This window comes from Carettochelys insculpta, chromosome 2 (genome assembly GCF_033958435.1).
Source record: "Carettochelys insculpta isolate YL-2023 chromosome 2, ASM3395843v1, whole genome shotgun sequence".
Taxonomy (NCBI): domain Eukaryota; kingdom Metazoa; phylum Chordata; order Testudines; family Carettochelyidae; genus Carettochelys; species Carettochelys insculpta.
Window position 1 is genome coordinate 220,413,885 of NC_134138.1, and position 18,181 is coordinate 220,432,065.

Below are 18,181 nucleotides of genomic sequence, written 5' to 3' on the forward strand. Positions count from 1 at the left end.
GCTTTCATTGTGAGGTTCTAGCTTGATTTCCAGGCAAACACAGCTCTATTTTGAATGGTCAAGCGAATGGAATTGAATGGAATTTGCAACAGTGGTGGTTAATCATTGATAGAATTAGCATAGTACTCTATGCAAAGTAGGAAAAGAAAGTGTACACATAATTAATACTTAAATCTTCATGTGAAAAGTGGTGCACTAAATCTGCATTGTGAATGAGGAAAGGGGGTGGATTAAACCATTTGTAATTAATTATAGGAAAGGAAAATGGGAAAATGGTGTATTTATAAAAAAAACCCTTTAACACTAACCTGCCGGAGCATGGCTTTAAATGCCATATGCCTTAATCTCATTGTTAGGATTTCTCCTGACCTTCCATAAAGGAGACCCTACAAGAGAAAAAAAAAACCAAAAACCAAAACCAAAACAACAACAAAACAACAGCAACAGCAACAACAATAACAAAACCCAGCATGCCTCATATCTTTGATTTTTAGTACTTTCAGTTGAAATGGCAGTCTGGTGCTATTTATACACCAAGTGCAGTCACTTATTACAAGCCTAGCACACAATGGCTAGAAGCGAACATAAAATTAACAAACGAGAGCTGAACAATACAGCTGAAGAACCAGACATTCCCCCACTCTGTCACATCACAATCCCTCGGCTGCCAGCTTTAAATCCACAGTTGATTAAAGCAATTACTGGAATGCAAACTGCTGTTTAAATGAATTGCTTTATTGATTGTGGGAATTTACCTGCAAAAACCAAGTGATAAAGCAAACAACACCTATAACAGCAAATACGATGGAGAAAATGTTAGCTTCATGCTGGATCATCTCCTTCTCATCTTTTATAGAAAATATCTGCAAAAATAGAAGGGAAAACATCCAAACCTTTTGTTAGCCAGCCAGGTAAAGGCTGCTGTGTAACCCCGTTCTAGCCCGTTTAGTTTCCAACATACTTGGGGAAAAACAGAGGAGAACATTTATATGAATATTTCAATGTTAAATTCAATGAGAACCAAGGGTTAAAGGTTTCTAAAGCTACATACTGACTTTTTTACCTCACACTGGCTCCCCATCCTGATAGTCCTGGTGCTGAACCTCTGCTCTCTGGCTACAGAATTACCTTTATTTAGACCTCTAGGCACGGCTGCATTAATTACTGTGCCCATTCTCTGGCTTTGGGACGCTTGCGCAACACTGATGTCAAAGAAGGCATAAAGGAAGCAATCTTGTTAGACGAACAGGAGTTAGGTTTTCTGATGGCATCAGAGACCTTTCTCCTTGAGATATTTCAGTAGGCATAATATTTCCGGAACAGGAGGGCTACAGTAGACCCAGCTTCACTCTATTCAGTGCAGAAAGAGCCCCATTCATGACAGAGAGAGAGAGAGGGAGAGGGAGAGAGAGAGAGAGGAAGAGGGAGGGAGAGTGAGAGGCGGAGAGAGAGAGAGAGAGAGAGGGAGAGAGAGAGAGAGAGAGAGAGAGAGAGGAAGAGAGAGGGAGAGTGAGAGGCGGAGAGAGAGAGAGAGAGAGAGAGGGAGAGAGAGAGAGAGAGAGAGAGAGGAAGAGAGAGGGAGAGTGAGAGGCGGAGAGAGAGAGAGAGAGGAAGAGAGAGGGAGAGTGAGAGGCGGAGAGAGAGAGAGAGGGAGAGAGAGAGAGAGAGAGGAAGAGAGAGGGAGAGGGAGAGGCAGAGAGAGAGAGAGAGAGAGAGAGAGAGAGAGAGAGAGAGGTGTGAACCAGTAATTAAAATCACAGGAATGGGAACTTTTGGGGTTTACAACATGCTCTAAAAATGGTATCCTGTGTGGCTTCAGACAGCTCACATCTTTCTGCCTGACTGTGTTTAAAATGGGGAAAATCCTTCTTTCACAGATATGTTGAGAGGACTCATTTGTTAATGTTTATAAAGTACTTCATAAATGGTAAAAAAGTGCAATATAAGTAATAAGAGTTATTATCCCACAGCAGGGCTGAGCAAACTTTTTACACCAGGCCCCACTTTTTGTCCCTGCAATTAGCAGCCCCCTCAACCCATCTAATGTAATCCAAACCAACAAAAATTTCAGTTATGTTCATGTGAAAAAAAATCATCTTTTTGGCACATGTAAGAAAATAAGCATGAAAAATGTAAAAACTTTATTACTGTATGAATGTGAATACACATACTGAAAAGCAGTAGCATGTGTCAACATTTTTAACGAGCTGGATGAGCCTGAGACCCAGCAGCTGATCATGCGGTGCCCCACTTATGAAATTTCATGTCCCCCAGCCCCCCACTTTGCAAACCCCGGTTCTACAGAAGACTATTTTAAGCAGAATCATTTGGAAATAGGAAGATTCAGACATGGTTTTCCTCTCTTATGAATGATTTTTACAACCACGTTTATAGACAGCTTATGCTCGGTGCTCAGTGACCCAAGAAGCAGCAGTGAAATTATGCTAGCATATTTTTGTGACGAACTTATGTATAAAAATGATTTTAACTACCCTGGGTTCATTGAAGAGTACAAATCACCAACTGCTGCAGACAGGTCATCTTAACTGTCACCCTTCTGTAATGACATTATGGAAAAGTCAGCACTCCACTTACTGTTACAATTTTAGCAAATATGATGCAAAAGGCAGGGTGACATGCTCCACTAACGACAGCAGCTAGTGTCCCCAGTGCAATGAAAGGCCACTCAGGCTTGTTTAATCTAAAAAGCTTGAGGAAAGAAACTTTGGGGAGGTGCTCCTGGAAAAGAAAAGACAGATGAAAATCAGATTTTACTTTTGCCAAATACAATTCATGACTGCATTTTAATAGAGAGCTATCTGCATTATGGTGCCTATACGAAGAGTTGAGTTTAAGAAACGTGGACTAATAGAGAACTAGGCAGGTAAATGGAACAACTACAGGTGTCAGGACTGGCCCTAATACTTTCTTAAACACTCTGAAAACTCTTAAAGCAAACTTTACATGGTGTGATATTACTGGATTTTTAAATTAGATATGAAAACTATTTCTGTAACCACTGTATTAAGTTTGCACCGAATCTTTTGACAAGTGAGGTATCTAACGAAAGCTGGCAATTCACCGAGTCTGTTTATGCTGCTTGCATATCTGTGCCATGTTGGTATGTACAGTTATAGATATTGGCTCTATACCTATGTTAGAAATGTTTTAGAGCTATGGATTCACAATGGGAAGGTGTGATCTGTGTGATTCCCTCCCCAGTCAGGTGACATTGGAGGAACAAAGGAACAGAGGCTCAAATTTTAAATCCACATTAACTGAAACATGCTGTCTAACCCAGGGGCCAATGGCAGAATGCTACAACAGGCAACCTGATCAGGTGATCCTCCAGTGTCTAAACAAAGAAGAAAGGGTTTTTACTTCCTCATGGCAAGTCTGTAACGGTAGCCCTGGCAGTGACCATTTTGTTCTTCAGTCCTCATGAACTAAAGCCTTCATGGACTATGCACCCATCCCTCAAGGAATGTCTTTTCAGAGATTCTCAAAAATAGCAGCTTGTACCATTGTTGTGGCATGCATCAATAGATTTAACCGATGTATGTAATTTATCACTTTAACAAATTTTCCTTCTCACTCTATTTTCTTTCTTCATTTCTCTTTCTTTCTTTCTTTCTTTCTTAATAAACCTTTAGAGCTGTGGCCATACTTGGCCAAAATTTCAAAATGACCAGGCTAATGACCAAATCGAAGAATACTAACGAGGCAGTGAAATAAATATTCAGCGCCTCATTAGCATGCTGCCGGTCGAGGCACTTTGAAAGTGCTGCATTTTGCTCACAAGCAGCTCAGCTACATGGGGATCCTTTTCAAAAGGACCCCACAGACTTCAAAATCCCCTTATACCTATCAGCTGAACAGCATGCTAATGAGGTGCTGAATATTCATTTTGGTGCCTCATTAGTACTCTCCGATTTGGCCAGTAGCATGACCATTTCAAAGTTTGTCTCAAGTGTAGATGTAGCCTAGATGGTAGATTCTAGAGGACTGGCACAGCATGCTGTTATGGGCAAGAGCTAAGTTTATATTGACTTGGGAATGTGGCTAAACCCTCTGGGGCCTGGAAGATACTGTGTGGATTTGGTGAAATAGGTTTCCATAAGCACTCACCTGAGTAAGGAGTGTTACTGGTTTGGGTATTAGGAACTGCTAGAGAATCTGTGGGTTTGCTTGTGTAGCTTCTGGTTAGCCAGAAGGACTGGCAGAGGTATTTGGCTGGCTGGCTTGGTTCGCTGGTTAAGAAGGAGACCCCAGTCTGGGCTGTAAGTAGCCCTGTTTTAAGCAATTTGCCCAGAGTAGGTTTTCTCAGGTAGGCCCAGAACACCCCTAAATATTACACCTGCCTAGGCATGCTTTGCACTTGCCTGCAGTAGTACTTTTTACTCAAGGATCTTGAAGAAGCTCTTCAAAGGAGGTTATGTATTACCTATGTTTTATAGATGAGGCAACAAGACACTGAGAAGCCCATGGAATCCATGATACAATTTTAGGAGGCGGACACAGTCTTTTTGACTTCCTCTAAAAGGCTGTGTCTACACTTGCATTCCTCTTTTAAAGAGGTACGCAAATGAGGTAAATTGAAAATGCAAACCAGGCACAGATTTGCATATATGACAACTCGTTTGCATATTCTTATTTCAAAATAGCTTCTTTCAAAAGAAGAAAACCAGTGTAGTCACTGCTCTTTTGAAAGTAAACCCCATCTTCGAAAGAATCCTTCTTCCCTTTTTTTATGGGAAGAAGGATTCTTTCAAAGATGGGATTTACTTTCGAAAGAGCAGCATCCACACTGCTTCTCTTCTTTCAAAAGAAGCTATTTTGAAATAAGAATATGCAAACGAGGTGTCATATATGCAAATCTGTGCCTGGTTTGCATTTTCAATTTACCTCATTTGCGTACCTCTTTTGAAAGAGGAACGTAAGTGTAGACACAGCCAAATAGTTTTCAGTGTACAATTCCTTTCAGAATAGATCTGATCTTTCTGGGAGATCTGTGCAGATTTACTGCTGAATGCTAAATCTTTTCAGGATTAAAACAAAGATCCACAAAACAAACCAACCAAAACACAAAGCTACAGTAAAAACCATTACCTCTTCAGGTGTGGCTTCTTCTTCGGTCTCTTTCTGTGAACCATGTTTTATGCTTGCTCTTTTGGAAATCAGCCCATTGATGGGGGATACTTCGTGTTTTTTTAACACAATAGTTTCTGTTGAGACTTCTTGGTCTTCTGTTGTTTTAATAGACTTTAACACAACACAAAGTAGGTCACAAATATTTCAAGAAGGTTGGTGTAGTTGCATTAGGTAGACTCCACTTCTATTTGAAGCATCATATAGGTCCTGTGAGACCGTGATTGCTAATTTTGATTTTAGCTCTCTGACTAAATTTGCGACTCAGGTTCTTACTTGGAAGAAACACAACAGAGCCTCACTCCTCCTGTCCTGAAATCCAGGTGCCTTCTCTGTGTTACCTACATGTTTATGCAAAAAGCTAACATCTTGTGCCAAGCACTAAGGAAGCCATGCTTCATTCCTAACAGTCTAACCCTGTGCAACTCTTCCTGTGAGCTTCCACTGACTTCCATGAGGCATGAGTTTGCTCAGCACCTTTCAGAAGTGGGCCCAAAAGACTGTAAGGAAGCAATGCATTCATGAATACTTTGACATATTATTTTTCACTCTGCTTTTTAAAAGGTTTGCAAAACTCCTAAGAAAGTAAGTTTGTTCTCTCACATTAGGCCAAAATCCCAGCACCACTGAAGTCAGTGGCAAAACTTATGAGGCCTTGATGGGGGCAGGATTTCATCCTTAGTATTTTAAAACTTTTTCCTGAGTTTTCTGCTCGTGTATCCTCACAGACAGAGTACGAAAGTGGGGTGGTTCTGAATTGCACAGATGAACAAATACATGACAGAACAACTGTTCTTAAGAACAGCATATAAGAAAATGTCCTACCAATATGGTTTAAAATATTATTTATTGCCAAGGTCAGAGCAGGCCATATGTGTCTTAAAAAGTGTTTTAAAAACATAATTTCAAAGTGTATTGAAGAACTTTTCTAGAATGCGGCTTAAAACAATCTGGTTGTATCTCCTGGATGTTTTTCAATGGTATTGTTAACAGGAGTAGTTTTAAACCATGGTAATATGAATGGTATGAAAAAAAACACCACACACACATTGCTTTAAAACTGTCATAGCCTTAATGTCAGCCAAAGCCTTGTCTTCATTAAACAAACTACTAGGACTTCTCTGACTATTGGGCTAGCAACTGCAACAGCCAGGAAGATCATCCTGTATGCTAGCCCAGATTAGATAGGATGGTAGTAAAAAAGCCTGTGCCCTGCCTGCAATAGCTCAGTGGTTTGAACATTAGCCTGCTAAACCTAGGGTTGTGAGCGCAATCCTTGAGGGGGCCATTTAGGGATCTGGGGCAAAGGGATTAAAAAAACCAAACAAACCCAAAACAAAAAAGGGATACACTTGGCCTTGCCAAAAGGGCAGGGGACTGGACTCAACAACCTCCAGAGGTCTCTTGCAGCTCTATGAGATGTGTATATCTCCATATGCTGTGATTGCTTCTACCATGGAAAACGTTGCACTGGTACTACAGCCACAAAGGTTGGGGAGGCTGAAAATTCCAAACATACTTGCCCCATACTTGCCGTCACACCAGCAACTGGGTTTTGACAGATTCTGTGTGTAATGTGGATCCAACAACAAAATTAGAAAAGAGAATTACACACTAGACTCTTCCCTTTTCTTTGGAACCACGTTAGGGTTGTGAAAGCTTTCATCCACCCTTTTAGGTGGGATTCGACACACAGCAGTTGCCAAAGGGCTGTATTACAAAGAAGGTGGAGGGTGGGGAAGGTGGCCTGATTTCAGCATATCCTGAGGTATCTGGGGATTTGGGGATCTGAGTCCTTGGCCTCCTTTTTCCGGGCATGGGGGTGGGGAGGAGAAGATTGGGAGGACGAGCAAACCCCAGTGAGACGTACAAACAGAACAACCTTGGGTTTTTCATTCAGAAGGTGATGATTTGGCATTTTGTTAACACCGTGCCTCATTTTTTGACAGAGTAACGAACTCAATGCATGTATTAGTCCATGTATGACCTGCTTATTACACAAGCTTTTACATGTACAAAGTTTCTATATCACACACAAGACTTTTACAGTAAACTTTAGTATCTTTGTAAAGCGCCCAAGAGCCTTGCTAAGGAGACAAAGCCACACATCTATGGTCTCATTTCTAGCTTTTATCTCTGAATTCACAATTCTAAGATACCTGTGCTGTTGCAAGTGTATAATATAATCCCTTTCGTGCCATCAGCTCTGCATGCGTTCCCACTTCAGCCACAGCACCATCCTCTATGGCCACAATCACATTTGCGGTCCGAATGGTGGAGAGCCGATGAGCTATTACAAGAGTGGTTCGACCTTTGCTGGCCTGTAAACAAAACAGCCACATAGTAATTTGTGTCCCCTGGGGCTTGGAGATTTAGTGTCATTTACTCTAATTCATCACACTGAGACTCTAGTTGCTTCCTATCGATTTCATTTGCTAAACATCCTGGCAATCTATGAGTTTTTCACAATGGACGCAACTCAAAACCTTGCATGTCCTGGTTGGTTCTGTGCTGGGCTACTTGCGAGCACTTGCACACTAAACAAAATCAGAAAAGCTTGTTTTGCTTCTCCCGCTTTTCTTGACTCTCCCCCTTTAATTATCCTACTTGAAATTAAAAAGCTAAACTGTGAGCTGCTCTAGGTTATCCATGTGGAGTGGTCTCATAGGGATGGATTCTGTGCAGAGGAGATGGAGCAATGTGTGCTCTGGCCCTGCCCAACATACTTCTCCACAGGGGCCCAGGTGGAAGGAATTTGGCTGTGCTAGCCTCATACCTCCTATGGATTTTCCTGAACCGGGGGAGCTCTGAGCTATGTTCCTGACGTTTGTGCCAGTGCTTCTTTGCAGCCAGAGTAGTATAAAGACACCCAGGATACTTCTGCACTGCCACATCTCTCTGAGTCTGCTGACTCAGAACCCATGGGGCTCAGGCTTTGCGTCCATAATCAAGATGTTGACTTTCAGTTTGGAATTTGGGCTCTGGGAACCCATGAGGGTGAAAGGCCCCAGAGCTCAGGAGCAAGCCCAATGCTAAATGTCTGCTCCTTATTTTTACATCCTGAGCCCCCAAAGCCCAAGAATGCTGAAACAGGCTCACTCACTCAGGGGTAATTGCAGTGTAGATATACCCTAAAAAGATACCCAGTTCACACTGATGTAGTACTGTTTCAAATGGGTCTATAGTAACATGAACTAAGTGACTTTTAATGGGCAGTTAGGGCACAAGATTTTACCATGCACTTCCCTTGGTGCATTTTTCCAGTGTCATGTAGACAAACCATTAGTCAGGTCTGAGGATCTGTTTTTTGACAGGGAGTAGCCATGAGTGACATGACATGAACTAATAATCCAACGCACACTTCTTGGCAGTGCATATCTCTGTGAAAAGCATCAGCTGGGAGGTATCAATATTTACACTCCCAAAAGATTGACACTATGGGAGCACTTCATACCCCATTTGGTGTTTCTGTTAGCATTGTTCTGATGGCCTGAAAGCACAGAAATATCCATTGTCCGAGTTCATTTATTTGTGTAATTGAAATGGATTTTCAAAAGACAGACGAGCTGTTGATTCCAAAAGCACTATATATTTGCTAAATGGCATGTGTTGTCCTCAGTGGCTGCACCCATTTACAATCTGGTTGTGGTTAATAAGTATGCATGTTCAACAGTGCGACTTTTTGGTACCATAACCACATAACAATGCATTTATTACAACTAGGGTCCTACCAAATTCCCAGTCCAATCTGGTCAATTTCATGGCCATCAGATTTTAAAAATAGTAAATTTCATGATTTCAGCTACTTAACTCTGAAGTTTCATGGTGTTGTAATTATACAGGTCCTGACCCAAAAAGTAGTTGCAGGGGGGGGTTGAAAAATTATTGTGTGTATTAGTGTGCTGGGGAAGATGTAGTGCTACCCTTATTTCTGCACTTCTGCTAGCAGTGGCACTGCACTGAGAACTGGGCAGTTGGAGAGCAGCAGCTGCTGGCTGGGAACCATGCTCCAAGGCAGAGCCACTGCCAGCAACAACGCAGAACTTAGAATGGTATGGGTTGGTAGTGTCACCCTTGCTTCTGCACTGCTGCCTTCAGAGCTGGTCAGCCAGCCAACAGACACTGCTCTCTAGCTGCCGAGCTCTGAAGGCAGCACAGATGTAAGGGTGGCAATGCCACAACCTCTCTAAAATAACCTTGTGACCCTCCCTCCCGCAACTCTTTACAATAGGGCCCCCAGATTTGATAAACACCAGTCTCCCCTGGAATCTGTATAGCATAGGGTAAAGAGGTAAGCCTGGGGATGGGGTGCAGGTTTGCAGGATGGGGGATAAAGCTTGGGGATATGGGGCAGGTCTGGGGGCTGAGGGGATAAAGCCTGGAGATGGGGGGCAAGTATGGGGGCCAAGGGGGGAGAGTCTCGGAAGGGGTTCTGCAAAATTCTTTCAAGTTTAAAGGGGTTCCATGGCCAAATAAACTAGGGACACACTGCCTTAGTGATTTGGGCCCCAGTCTTGTCATAAGGGCTCACCCATGCGGAACCTCACTGCAGGAATGGCCACAGTGAGAGTTACCAGGTGGTTGCTGTTGCTCCCATTGGGGTTACAGCATTGTTATTGCTGAACAGAGGGTGGCATTTGGCAGTAAGTGAATAAATAACCTGCCATAGCAGTACAGTCATAACTCTGTACACCTGTTCCTTGCATGGCAATATATTTAATCCAAGAAGATGAAACTAGAGGCTGTGTCAATAACCTAGCACTTACCTTTTCCAGTGCAGCTTGGACTACGGACTCACTTTCTGTATCCAAGGCAGATGTGGCCTCATCTAATAAGAGAATTTTAGGGTTGCGCACCAAAGCCCGAGCTATGGCTATTCTCTGCTTCTGGCCACCACTCATCTGGGCTCCTCTTTCTCCGACAAAGGTATTAAATTTCTAAAAAAATAGCAAAGACACCATCAGTTTTGCAGTATAAACAATGAACTTCTAAAGAGAGCTCGATCCACAATCCCTTGTAGTCAATGAAAAGTCCCTGCCACCCTCCCAGCCACTGATCTCAATAGACTTTGGATCAGGCCCAAAGCAAGACTACTACAGTTCTGTATTGTGGGAGTGCCCTATGGAAATGAAAGCTAAGGTTACACTGTCTGGTCCACAGAGTGCAGGACAGATTTCCCACTTTAAATGAAATCTACACAAGTCACTTTCAGTAGCAAAAATGTTCCTACAAGCAGGAGGTCATGGATTTTCTTCAGATGGGGACCCAAAGAGCAGAGGGCAGCCCAAAGCGACAGAGGAAGTTTCTGCTAGAGCTGGTACTGGAATACAGATTTCTGATGTGAAAAGCAAAAAATCTACTCTGCTCAGCCACAGCACCCCTTGCCTCACTAAAAACAAATTACCTCCCCTGCACCTCAAAAAACAACAGCCCTCTCACACACACACACACACACACACACACACACTTGTTCCCTCATTCAGCCAGGCCCTGAAGCACCTGCATACCTTGCAGCAGGCTAGTACTTCTATTGACAATGAGGTTAGTCACATGCCTGAAGCCACACACAGGCTCAAGTACCTTGCTGAGTCAGGACCTTTGTGCCAGAAGTACTACTGTGATCACTGCTTAAAAATACAAAATTTGAGTGCCACTGCAGTTTCCACTCTTCGCCACAAGGTGGAGGCAAAAATCAATCTTTCCCTGATAACATTTATTAGCTGTTGAGTTTCTGGCACTCGGAGCGATTTTGAAGAGGGGCAGCCATCACTCAAATTGGGGCTGAGACTGAAGGAAAGATGACCATGTAGTTCTTACTTTTAAGATGAATTTATATGCAAGTCATCCATACTTCCAATTTCTGGAGTCACTGTTAGCCTTCCTCAGCCCCAGTCCCGAATTATTTCCATTTCCTTTGTTTCAGAGATTTTAGAGAAACACAGCAATTGCTGTAAATTCCTTCTGTCTCACACGTGAAAACATGGTTTCTTTATGGTTATATCCCAATATCTCACTTTATTTTGGTTCATTTCTAAAAGTGCAAGTTATTGCACCATACTTACATCAGGAAACTCCATGATAAAATCATAAGCATTTGCTTCCTTTGCTGCATTTTCAATTTCTTCATCACTTACATCCTCTCGACCATATCTTATATTGTTTCTAATTGTTGTCCCAAACAGAACAGGTTCCTGACTGACCACACCAATGAATTCTCGGTAATGTCTCACATTAAGGGACTTTATGTTATGTCCATCCACTGTGATCTAAGGAAAGAAACAAAGGCAGAGTTTGAGGTTGTATATTAATTTTTCTCATTATTTAGTATGATCATAGCACCTAAGAAGCCCCAGTCATGGACCACAACCCCCGCATGGTAGACACTGTACAAACACAGAGGAAGAAAACCTCCTACTTTTTAATCTTTCTAAACCTACAAACATTTAAGACAAAATCTTCCCATTCAGTTTGGCAGGGCAGATTCAGGATTTGTGTGAGAGGTTAGGATTTATTTATTTTAGTTTCAGAGAAGAACTAGTCCAAGGAGAGATGTTTCCATGCAACAATCAGAGATTTGCCTCTGCTGTGCACATATCCACTGTTGGGCCAAAGTAAATGGAAAAAGAAAGGAACTCTCAATCTGATTTTACCTTATCCAATGTTGGCTGAAAACATTTTTCATTCTTCCAGAAAAGGAAAACTTTAAGCCCGCAGAGGCATTTCTGTTTATCAAGCTTATGTTAGGATGAATTGCCATATAAAGCCTGCGTGAAGCATGCTGCAAAGAGCATAGATGAGGAAACAGAACAATTATCATGAATCTTAAATGGGACTAGCAGTCCTAAGCAGGCGATCAATATGGCGGAGGAGGAAACATGAGGTTTAGCACTTTACACTTATGTGCTCACATGCCCATGAAAATTCTTTGTCTGGATAATAGAAAGAAGAGAACAGATATAAGCATCAGGCAGACATTGAGCTGAACACTGGTCTTATACATGCACTCCCATGGACTGTGCAAAGCGGGAGCCTGGGTGGAGTGCACTGAGCTGTATTTTATAATGGTTCTGCTTTCTTCCCTTTCGCACATGAACTATACAGCAGCTTGGAGGATGGAGTTGTGAGAAGGCTGAGTATAGACTGTACTAGCAAGACCTGGACCCACTTCTCCAAAACTGACTTGTGTAAGTAGTATCCCAGTTCACAGTACCACGCCAAGGAGTTCAGGTTCTGAAGTAAGCAGCAAGGATGAAGTCACTTAAGCATCAATAATAAATGGCTTCACCTTCCCCTATAGTCGCGTTACCTCAATTTGGCCGTTTCTACACAGGCCACTTTCTTTGAAAGTGGCATGGTAATACATGGCCCAAAATATGCTAATGAGGTGCAGATGCACATTCCCCATGCCTCATTAGCATATGGTCACGTCATTTGGAGTCTGGAAGACCCTTCTTCTGGACTCCAAAACGCAGTGTAGAAGCGGGGTCCCCGGGGAGCTTCCAGAAGGAAATCCTTCTTCTGGAGACCCCTTCTTCCTGAAAATTTTTGGGAAGAAGGGGCCTCCAGAAGAAGGACTTCCTTCCAGAAAGCCCCCCGGGAGCCGTGCTTCTAAACAGCATTTTGGAGTCTGGAAGAAGGGTCTTCCAGACTCCAAATGACGTGACTGTATGCTAATGAGGCATGGGAAATTTGCATCCATGCCTCATTAGCATATTTTGGGCCATGTATTACCATGCCACTTTCAAAGAAAGTGGCCTATGTAGAAACGGCCCTTATGTAGTTTACATATATGGCCCATATCACCATAGCATATGAGAACCTTTAAAGTAGATAAAAACAATGCCCCCTCTTCCTCTCAGCATATTCTCTATTCAATACCACAAACCCCCAGGCACCTCTGAGGAGTGTAGATTTTCTTAGCTAGATCCACTGGAGGAGATGGTTCAAGCCGAGATCTGGGGCTAGACTCACTGACAGAGATCTGTTATGGTCCCTCCTACATAATATTTAAATAAAATGTGACGGACCCAGGCCAGAGGACTACACAAGAGTGATTAAGGGGAGATATATTAGCCCTGGATTGAATAAGTCCCCATTCCCAGAATAAACTAGTGAGGGCTGATCCAGAACCAGCAGGAACCTGCTAGAAGCAATCAGGGCAATTGGACCAGTTAAAACACCTGGGGGCCCATTAAGAGGCTTGTAGACTCAAGGGAGCCAGGTTAAGCAGGACAGCTGGAGCCAATGGGGAGCCAGCTGATACTGCCTATAAAAGGGCTTCTCTTCTACTGGCTCCGTGCTGGATGAAAAGTGGAGAAGCAGCTGAAACTTGAGACATTGTTGGCAGCTGCTTTCACAGGGTCCCTGGGCTGGAGCCCAGAGTAGAGGGTAGGCCTGGGCTCTCCCCATTCCCTCCCATCCTCCATAAAGCAGAGAGAAGGCCTGATCTGGTGGAGAGGTTTGTTTTATCTCAGTAACTTGGAGGGGCAGCAGAGATGAAGGAGTCTGGTCTTCTCTCTGTTCCCTGTGCTGGTCAGTGATGAGAGTAGCTCACCAAAACAGCAAACTGATGTCTAACCTGAGGGCTGCTGTGAACCTCTGAGGCAAAGAATCCACCAAAAAGCATGGGACCCACCAAGCCACAGGAAGAGCTTTGTCACAAAACACTAGCTTAACCTGAAATAAATACAGTATCTCCCCTACATGGAAACACTATAAACAACACCGTTACGTGAGTAGGTTGCTGAATATGCCAGGTACTGCCCAGGTGTGTTGTTGGGTGTGCTAAATCCAAGTCCAGCATCTGCAAGAAATTCCTACTGTGGAAGAGTGAGGCTGGTCAGGACAGAAAACGTAACACAGGGTTTAAAAAGCTTGCCAGTTATTTATATAACTTCCAAGTAATCCACTATCTGAGAGCTGTAAGGCTCACATTTGTTAAATCTCCCAGCATCAGATGGGAGAACAGTGCATGATTGTCCAGAAATATTATGTCTTAGAGTTGCGTGCAATATCCCAAACGTTGGGCTCCACTTGTCTTCTTTTTCCCAGAGGATCTATACAGCTATAATTATTTGCACACTATTTTACTAAGGTTAATTTGCTTTTTTTCCTTTAACTGCCAATGTAAACAGTACTATGCTTTAAAATAGCCGTACTCACCACCCCTCCTTGGGGATCGTAAAACCTCTGCAGCAACTGGACTGTTGTGCTCTTACCACATCCGCTGCTTCCAACCAGTGCCACCATTTGTCCACAGTCAATTTTCAGAGTGAAACCTTTCAAAACCTTGTGGTAGTATAAAAAAAAAGGAGAATGGAATATCAGAGATTCCATAACTAACTCCTGCCACAATTTCAAAGTGTTGTAAGTCTCTGGTTCATCTCATTCCTGAACCACTGGAATTCACCTTTTCTGATACCCCCATCTCACATATTCTAATTTGTCCAGTGTTCTGCAGCAAAAAGTCATCAACTGTCATGGTTCTGACCACTTCAGTCCTTCCTGAACTCCTTCCATTGGCTACCACCTGCCTCCTGCAGCACCCATGTGCTCAGCCTCAGGACCTTGCATAACTTGGCTCCTTCCAATCTCTCTTTTGTCCTTTTGAGAGGCCACACCTTTCCTTCCTCACTCAGCTTAACCCTTCCATTGGCTAACAACCTCCTTTTTACATTTTTCTCCAACACTCCTTCCCATGCCACCTTTTACATTTCCCCTCTATGCCAAGAGCTCAAGTCAACTTCCTGACTCCAATTTGCCATAATTCCATCCTGTCCTTGGAAGCAGAGGACACTTAGCAGAATACACAAGTCACATGCCATATTTCATGTTATTCGCAATGACTGTGACACAGCCCAGAGTAGAACTTTTTCCTACCTGGACATCTGGTCTGGAAGGATAACTGAACTGTACATTATTAAATTCAAGTGTTCCCTTTATGTGATCCAGTTTGTGTCCATCTGAAGAAAAACTGTTGATAGTGGGTTTCTGGGGAATGGAAAAAAATTCAAGCAAAAGTATTCATAAATACACAATAAAAGGAGGGAGATGTAAGATACTGAATATTTCATTTATTCTGTAATTTAAAACATCTTCTACACTGCACCTGTTTTAGCATTGTGCAGTTTGCAATCTAAGGCTGGCTGCCACAATTATTTGCTTTGATAACTGCATTCTATTGTTTGTAATTTCCTTTAAAAAGCTTGAACATAATAATGTTTCTTTCTAGATCAGTTTGGTCTCTTTCCATTTGGCAAACACTATTTATTTCCTCCTTTATTTTTCTGTGGAAATTACCATGGCTTTTTGTTTAGTACTACCTAGTTTTTTATTGGCATCATTAGCGCTCTCAGGCAGGATAATAGCCCAGTTGTGAGTGCATAGTGGAAGAAGTCATACCTGATCAATTATCTTGAAAACTTTAAAGGCAGCTCCTCTAGCAATAGAGAAGGTTTCAAAGTGTGGTGCGGCAGTGCCCAGGCAATAACTACTAAAAGTCACACTGAAGAAAACCTGGGGGAGGAAGAAGATGAAAGCCACACTGAAAACAACAAACTTCACATTAAAGACTGGTCCTGTAGTCTTGATATAGACAATACTCTTGTTTATGACTGTGGTTAGCCATGCCTCAGAGAAAACTGCAGGATCAGTCTCTCCCTCTCCCCAACATAGGAATGTGTTGTGAATGACACAAAGTCTCATGAGAATCAAGTTTAAACCTTGGAATGCCAGCAAAATACCATATAGTCAGGAATAACAGAAACTGAAAAGGATTTTTGGCAAAATTCTATGGAATTTCTACATAAGACGGAAAGAAAGGGACTATTTTTGTTTTACATTCTAATTGGCTCTGTAGTATATTTTAACACCAAATATTAACAAAAAACAAAAAATATGTCATTCAAAATATGTATTGGCTTATTGAAGCAAATGGCCTTTATTGATGCTGTATCAAGTTTTACGTAAAACCAGCAAAATACTTTGTAAACATCTAACTCATCTTTAGCTGAACACATCATAAACTTCACTGTTACTGAGTTTTAAGGCAAGCAATAGCTAGAACTTCAAATTTTCCAAACAATTGAAAACTCCACTTAGTCAAAACTTCAACATTATTCAACAGAGTAAACTTCTAAATATATAGGAACACATGTGAGGAGTACATTCAGCTGTGCTACATGACCGTTGATCACAATCTGGGAGGAAGAATCTACCAGGCAAATTTCACTTCTTTCTGTTTGTGGAGTATCTATGAGCAGATTGTGACTTTCCCTAAATTGTTAGTCATCTTAAATCATCTGATTAAGTTTTCAATCAATTTAATTTACTGCTACTTAGGTGCAGAGGTGGAAAAAGTATCTAAAAAGTTACTGGAATAAAAGCACAGCTGCTTCACTTCTGGATACTCGAGTACCATCAAGATGTGATGTGTGTGTGTGTGTGTGGGCATGTACGTGTACTTTTACTCAAGCAGTTTTCTGCACCTCGCCTTCCCTGGTGACTTGTACTTAAGAACCCCCCTCCCCATGCAGCTATACTTTTGCTCAAGTAACTTTTTGGGTGCTCTTCCCCACCTCTGCTTAGTTGTGATCTAGGGTATAGTCACAAGGTATTGTTTCTATTCTCTGACTGATTCTTATAATCCTTGTGTCTGTTAAATTTACTTTCCAGATGTATTCATGCCATTCACCTTCTATGCATATTTGGGCTGGTAAAACAAACTGCATGGATGTAGAAATGTAGAAGAGACACAAAAATGTAGAAGAGACACAAATGTGTCTGAGTCAGAGTTTATATAAATTCAGACTAATATTGTGAAGGAAATCACTGTGTGACTCACTCAAATAAGCATGTGAGCTGAAACAACTATGCCTGAATTGCAGAACCAGCTGGATTTAAATGATCTTTACTTGACTTCGGAGTGAACTCTTCACTGAGAAGAATAGAGTGAAACTTAATATCTACTTCGTTGTTACATTAACAAGACAGCAACAAGCCAGTTACAATTGAAGGTTTGCTTCTGCTTATTATTTAGATACTAGCGCTCCTTACCCTTGTATCAGAACACAACTTCACAACCATAAGGGCAAGGAACTATATTTTACAAAACACATCAGCTCTGCAGGAAGTTATAGAAAGAACCCAGCTCCGGAACAGCTGTAGATTCTTCATACATAGGGTATTTCTTGTCCCTGCTTATGGTCAATATATCACATACCCAACATCACCTTCACAATCAAGTTAGAAAAAAGTGATATTAAAATATGACACTTACAGCTAGAACAGTCCCAATGGTATAGCCACTATTTTCATCAAGAATTAAGGTAGTTCCATACCAAAACCCAAGGCCATAGCATCCATTTATAATTAAGTACAAAACCCCCAGAGACAGCTTAGAAGCAATCGCCTTTTTTATACCAAGGTTTTTTGCTTCTCCTAGTTTACTCGTATATCTGTTAAACAGGAAAAAACATATTGATTAGCTATTGTGGCTGCAGACAAAGTCATAAATTAAAAAAAAAAAAGACTATTGAGAGTCAGACCTATCAATTTCCTTCTCTTGTCCGCCAAAGGCTACAACCGTTTGCACTGATGACAGGACTTCTTCTGCTACTGCACCTGCTTTGGCATAGGCCGTTAACTCCTTACTGGTTAGCATGATGATCATCTACAGTCAACAGGAACAGAATGAAGTGAACTTCATGAACAAATCTGAGGTAGCTCTATACCTTATATTCATCATATTACTTCAGGAGGTCAAAAGTGTCAGATATCACTGAGCTCAGGACTGCCAGATTTACAGTGATATTTCAAAGTGCTGCCCAGGTCATTAATCTGTTTCTGATCAAGTATCCAATATTTCAAATACTTATATCTGCATGGCAGTGAGCACTATCGCAGTAATGTTGACATGAATGGGTATCTAGGAAGCATTTTAAATGCTGATTCATATGTACAGGATTTATTATGTGACAGATCTTACAGGCATAAAGATCTGAGATCTTATGAACTCTAATCTGCCAGTCTACTA

The 18,181-nt window shown here is 41.9% G+C and overlaps 1 protein-coding gene across 1 annotated transcript in view; it reads right to left on the minus strand.

Annotated features, from left to right (window-relative positions):
- Nucleotides 1-18,181, minus strand: part of ABCB5 (ATP binding cassette subfamily B member 5) — a 67,230-nt gene that overhangs the window by 26,581 nt on the left and 22,468 nt on the right. The window contains exons 7-18 of the mRNA XM_074986187.1: nt 17,694-17,818; nt 17,426-17,603; nt 15,550-15,663; nt 15,028-15,138; nt 14,311-14,436; nt 11,211-11,414; nt 9,915-10,085; nt 7,308-7,469; nt 5,110-5,262; nt 2,596-2,739; nt 756-863; nt 309-386 (exon numbers count right to left, since the gene is read on the minus strand). Coding sequence (XP_074842288.1) covers nt 309-386; nt 756-863; nt 2,596-2,739; nt 5,110-5,262; nt 7,308-7,469; nt 9,915-10,085; nt 11,211-11,414; nt 14,311-14,436; nt 15,028-15,138; nt 15,550-15,663; nt 17,426-17,603; nt 17,694-17,818 — 1,674 coding nt within the window. The remainder of the gene's footprint in view (nt 1-308; nt 387-755; nt 864-2,595; nt 2,740-5,109; nt 5,263-7,307; nt 7,470-9,914; nt 10,086-11,210; nt 11,415-14,310; nt 14,437-15,027; nt 15,139-15,549; nt 15,664-17,425; nt 17,604-17,693; nt 17,819-18,181) is intronic.